Raw genomic sequence first — 6000 nt, forward strand, 5'->3', positions numbered from 1 at the left:
ACTCGTAATCTGGTGAACTGGGTTCTATTCCCCGCTCCTCCACATGTAGCTGCTGGGTGACCTTGGGCTAGTCACACTTCTCTGAAGTCTCTCAGCCCCACTCACCTCAGAGTGTTTCTTGTGGGGGAGGAAGGAAAAGGAGAACGTTAGCCGCTTTGAGACTCCTTCGGGTAGTGATAAAGCGGGATATCAAATCCAAACTCTTCTTCTTCTTCCCCCTTTTTATGCCTCTTCATGCACTGTTATTGAGAGAATAAACATAATGAGAGAAAGAAACACCCCTGAATATGTTGTTTTGCTCTTTGTGGACCTGACTATATTACTTTGTGTCTAAATGTAAAGAAAGCTCCCGACAGTCGTGATGTATTAAATTATAACTGAGAACTAATTCAAGGATCAAAGATGCTCTTTGGGAGAGATCACTTTACTGGTAGGAAAAATCATTACCTTTTTCCCAGGCTCATATATTTGTACTATATGTCTTGGAAATATCACTCCTCACAGTTTCTGAATCTTGATGTTTAATTTAACACAAAGGTCTTTGAGCAGCTCAATGGGAGGCTTTTGCTGGCAGAGTCTCATAGAAGAAAATTGAAATGTACATGTTTTTTCTCATGTATCAAAGAAGTGCAAGAATCTAAACTGACATTTTACATCAAATGAATTATGAACTGTGTACTGTGTACCTAAGGGAACAACAAGCAAATTAGATTTTTTGTTAAGGGGGGAAGAGAAGCCAAAATAATAAAAAAAAATAGGTTTTAGCTGAACCTGACATGTAATGCAGTATTCTTTGTACACTAGAGAATATAGATTTCTTCAAAGAGCCAATACTTTGAATTCTTTAGACATATTGTGAACAAGACAACGAGTCAGTTCTAGTATGCTGCAGCTGGAACATTGAACTTTGCTAGTATTGCTTCTTCATTGGTTTTGACACATGATTGCGCTGGAATGCTTGTGTTGACATGTTATGCTATTAATTTATTCGGCCACAGGTCCACTGGATCAGTTCTTAAACTAACCAAAATGCAACATAAGTAGCTCTCTGCCTTTCTTGGGCACAAGGCCTGCTCAGTGTTCCTGGCTCTGGGATGCTTTCATTAGATCTTGTGGGACCATCGGAGTTTCTACGAGATCTCACGTGAGCACCCCTCCTCCCAGAGCCCTTCATCCTGAGCTGTATGAGGCTTTATAGGTTGAAAGAGATGTAGGGTAGAAACCTTGATTATTTTTATAAATGCATGAAAATGGAAGTCATTCCAGATTTCTGAGATTTCCAAGCCTCTTGTCCTCTTTTTCTTGCCATGTCAGAAGATATAGCTGTTTAACATATGACTTCCAAATTATATATGTGTGTGTGTGGTGAGTGAATTAATTTTGAAGCTATGTGTCCTTAACAAGAGGTCAATAATACATGACAGCATACAAAGCAACTATAAGGACCAATGGCTGTGAAAAGGAATTTATTCTTTCAGAGATTTAGATTAGCATGTGATATCTATTTATTTGTTTATTCCTTGTTTTGGTAGCTCATTATTCTATGACAGTTATTGGCTGGGTATCTTTTTAAACAGCATGACATATAATTGGCTTTTCTGGACAGCAATAGATTCCATCTAGTGTCTCCCTGACACGTATTTATAATCATTAATCAGTCAACTAATTGCTTATTGGCATTCTTTTATTCTTTGCATAGTTTTAGCAGAAGTTCAGCTTGAGGATGATAAACTTGCAAAGGTGCTTGTAAAGATGAGTTGCCGTGTGCTCCTCTTAACTGTCCCTTTAAAGCAGTGGCTAGATGTTGTTCAGCTACAACTCCTATCACCCCAGACCGGGGAATCCCCAAACTGCGGCCCTCCAGATGTTTTGGCCTACAATTCCCATGATCCCTAGCTAACAGGACCAGTGGTCAGAGATGATGGGAATTGTAGTCCAAAACATCTGGAGGGCCGAAGTTTGGGGGTGCCTGCCCCAGACCATTAGGCTTGCTGGTGGTGCTGATGGGAGTTGGAGTCCAGTAAACAAATGAGGGTCACAGACTCCTTATCCTTAGCTTGGAGTGTGAGCCAATTGGCTAAGCAACGTGAGTGGGTCAGATCCTGTGACTAGGCAAAACTTTAACTAACACCAGAGTTCAAATTACAAAAACAGAGTTATTTCTATATTTTTAAGAGAGCTGAAGAAATAAGCTATTTTAAAAGAAAGAAAACTTATATTCATTGATATCTAAGGGAGACTTGGTTACTAAACAAAATTTCTTTAGCAGATATGAAGGCATTCAAAGGAAAGACAAGTCGCAAACCCACCCTTTTTCATCTCTGGAGATTCTGCAAAGGGCTGCCAAGTAGAAAGAGGCTCAACCAAACAGGAAGCCAGCTGCTTTTGACATCCCTTGTTGTTTAGTCGTGTCCGACTCTTCGTGACCCCATGGACCATAGCACGCCAGGCACTCCTGTCTTGACATCCCTGGGGTTCATTATGTAGAGAGAGGGCCCAGTGAGGTGGGATAAGAGATATTAATGGAACCAGCCCCCTCTTGATTTTTTTCTGTCAGATCAGGTTGCAGGGGGAGGTGTGAGGACAGTACTTTTGATGTGACTTAATCTTTACCTTGGTTAATGGCATGAAGAGTTTCTGAGCCCAGGCTGCTGTCCAAAACATCTGGGTTGGCAAAGGCTATCTTCAAGGTACAAAGATGGGTGGGGGCTTTTTGATAGAGGGTGCAATTCAGTTTTGTAATACTTTTCATTCTTGTACTTCTTCTTTGTAATTACACCATGCCATTTCACCATGCTAATTGAGCATTTACTGGACAAGATGTGTTGATTCAGTAAGTTACTGGTGGAGTGGTTGCCCCTTGAGGGCTATATTAAACCTTGAGCAGAGCATTTTGAGTAGCATTGCTTGTTAGAGCCAATATATCACCCTGATAGGTACATGGCTCTTCTGTTAAGAATGTGGCAGAGAAATTATTGCTGCCTTCTAATTATTGCTTAGATACTAAGCAATTCCTTGGAGGAGAAGTTAGGACTAAAGAGATGAAAGAGGAAAATGTTTCCTGAAACACTCCTATTATTAAATATATGTGAAATGCTTTATTTTTGAATAATCAGTGGGCATTTGATATATGGGTGCAGGTGATTAGTTGCTTGGGAAGTTTAATGATCACCATGTGAACAGTTTCACAGAACACCTTTTTTATTACTGCTCAACAAGAGACTCCACAGAAGTGCTCTGATCCTTTAGAGTGCAATTTTGTATTTTTTATGTTTTCAGAAATTATGTGTAAATTATATGTAGCTCTTAATACAATAAGAATATCCCACATTGTCCAGCATGTAAACAAAACCTCTGTAGTCCATACTTAACTCTGCTTGGATTCACATGGAAATAAGTTGCCTTTAATGGAAGCATTTGAAGGCGTTTTTTTAATTGCAGTTTCCCAAACATGTTGTCAGATTTTGAGTAGGGCTGGAGTCTGACTTACATTGCTGTGCCCAATATTTTATGTTGTGTGATTTGTATTGCTTATAGTTCTAAGTGTTGGATCGTATTTTACATTCTTAATAAATTTGTAAGCTGCCCAGAATATTTAGTTGATGGATAAGGAAGGAAGGAAGGAAGGAGGGAGGGAGGGAAGGAAGGAAGGAAAGGTGAACCTGTGGATTACCAACTCCCTTTCTATTTGAGAGTGTTTCATCTTAAATCATGTTGGTGTTGGGGGAATGGCTCTGAGCACAGACATGGCATGATAATGGCATTGCAATGGAAAGCCTATAGTACAATAGTGCAATAATGAAGGGGGGGAGAATATGTTGAATTAAATGGACCATGCTTACATTGCTTTTGATCCTCAGAAACAGGTTTTGTTTGTTTGTTTTAGTGCATGGAGCATTTTGATTCCATCCAGCATATGTTCTCCACATTTTTCTCTGCTCTAATTCATCCATGTTTTTCGACAGCTCCAGATGGCATGTTGCCTCCAAGGCTTTCATCTGCCACACCGACCAGTCTTCAGGTTGCCTGGTCTACACCAGTTCGCAACAATGCTCCAGGCTTACCCAGCTACCGACTCCAAATGAGGCCTAAGCACTCCCTAGAAGATAGACTAGAGTAAGCAAATAATAAAATCTATTAAACATAGTGAAGAAATGTAAAATGATCTGCAGAGTAGCATTTCTGTACATATGTAATGCGTCCCACCTTCATTTTGTTTCCTATTTTCTCTTTTAATGTATTTTCCCCCCTTTAGATTGCTTTCTGAACCTTCAGCATCATTAACCCATTTAGTCACAGAACTGCAGCCGTACACATCATATGAAATGAGGGTTATCGCCTGCAATGGATACGGTGATACATACAGCAACTGGACTCTAATGATTACAGCAGAGGACAGTGAGTAGTTTGTGGAACTGCAGGGTGCATTTCTGCTTAAGTAAATGCCCACAAGGACAGCATATAAGACAATCATATCTGATTTAATGATAATAGCATTTTTCAAGATTCATCACTCAGCGCTCTTAAGCAGGTTCACACTTATCTACTGGTGAATCAATGGAATATTGAAAAGCCAGATAAATGCATAATTGCAGAAATTTGCTCCTATAATTTGGTTTGGGTGATCCTACTGATCTGCAGCAAATGTGTTGTTTCTTTAAAATTACTTTGGCTTTTCATTTACCTAATTTTAAACCTTGAAGTTCTGTTGGAAGCAGTAGTTTTTTGGGGGACACTCAGGATAGCGGCAACACTTGGTGGGAACAGGATGTTGGAGTAGATGAGCCCTTAGCCTCATCTATCATTGCTCTTCTTATGTACCACCAAGAGCTACTCAGACCCTGGTGCCTGAAGCTTTGTTTGTTTGCTTTTTAAATGCACATAGAAATGAAAGTTGGATGCAGGAAAGCTGCATCCTTGATGGAATCTGCATCCAATGTTTGCCTTGTTTCATGATAAAGCCAGACCTAGGTGGAATCTACACACCTATAAAAAACACACTGCAAAAATGCTTTTTGAAAAAGCGTTTTGAAAAATACATTGAATTTGGCATAGTTCACTGTCTCCATCTAGTGTCACATTTGCATGTTGCATTTTACAACACATTTAAAACGTTTTATTTGCAGCCGTGTAGCTGAGTCCCTAGATGGATTTCACACTTTCCCCACCCCTCACCAGTGTATTTAACATGTAGAAAGCCAATGAACAAAGCTTTTTCAACATGGCAGTTCATCAACTGGAATATCTTTACCGGCAGTATTTCAGTCTGCTAAGCAGCTCTTTAAATACAAGAACTCTGTCAGAAGCCACATTTGGGTGTGGGATTTAAATTATCACTTCTTTATTACTTTAACTATTTCCCGTAACCCTAGAGCCAGAAATTGGTTAGAACTGACAACACTTTCTGAACAACTCCCCATTTTGGTTGTATTTATGATACCACCACTGAGATATCCTCTAAAACTGGTATATTGTACTTTGCTGATGTGTTTTCCTCACCCTCCGAAAACATGCAACTCTCATTATGTTTAATACTTAAAAATCTCTTTCTATTGCCCGCTATGTGTGTTTGGGCTCTACTGTTCCCACGGGTGTCCATGGGAGGTTAATTGGCTACCCCACTTCACCCCAGTCTGTACCAGTAAGTAAGTAAACACTCATTTCTAGTCAGGTGATTAGAAAAGGTTAATGATAATTTTGTACCATTCTTTAAAAAGTAGAGACTGAACTTTTGAAGCAGATGAGCAAAATAGCCTCCCATAAAAGATAATTTAATTTGCCAAAATGAAACTACCTTCCAGTATTAATGCTGTAATGAAATGGCTTGAAGAATGAATCAAAGACATTAAGGGAAGTGATATGCCCCTCCCCCTTCCACTCCTCATATTCTGTAGTTCGCTCTATAAACAATTCCTTCCGAGTAAAAAGAGTTTATTATTTTATTTTCAGCATTGGCAGGCTAAGCTGTGTTGCTGTCATCCTCTTGCAGTCTTCCTTCCA

At 39.6% G+C, this 6000-nt stretch overlaps 1 protein-coding gene across 1 annotated transcript in view; it reads left to right on the plus strand.

Annotated features, from left to right (window-relative positions):
* Positions 1-6000, plus strand: part of USH2A (usherin) — a 455954-nt gene that overhangs the window by 274888 nt on the left and 175066 nt on the right. The window contains exons 39-40 of the mRNA XM_088666687.1: positions 3966-4116; positions 4256-4398. Of these exons, the coding sequence (XP_088522813.1) occupies positions 3966-4116; positions 4256-4398 (294 nt within the window). The remainder of the gene's footprint in view (positions 1-3965; positions 4117-4255; positions 4399-6000) is intronic.

The sequence above is a fragment of the Zootoca vivipara genome, chromosome 3, assembly GCF_965207765.1.
Source record: "Zootoca vivipara chromosome 3, rZooViv2.hap1.1, whole genome shotgun sequence".
Classification (NCBI taxonomy): Eukaryota; Metazoa; Chordata; class Lepidosauria; order Squamata; family Lacertidae; genus Zootoca; species Zootoca vivipara.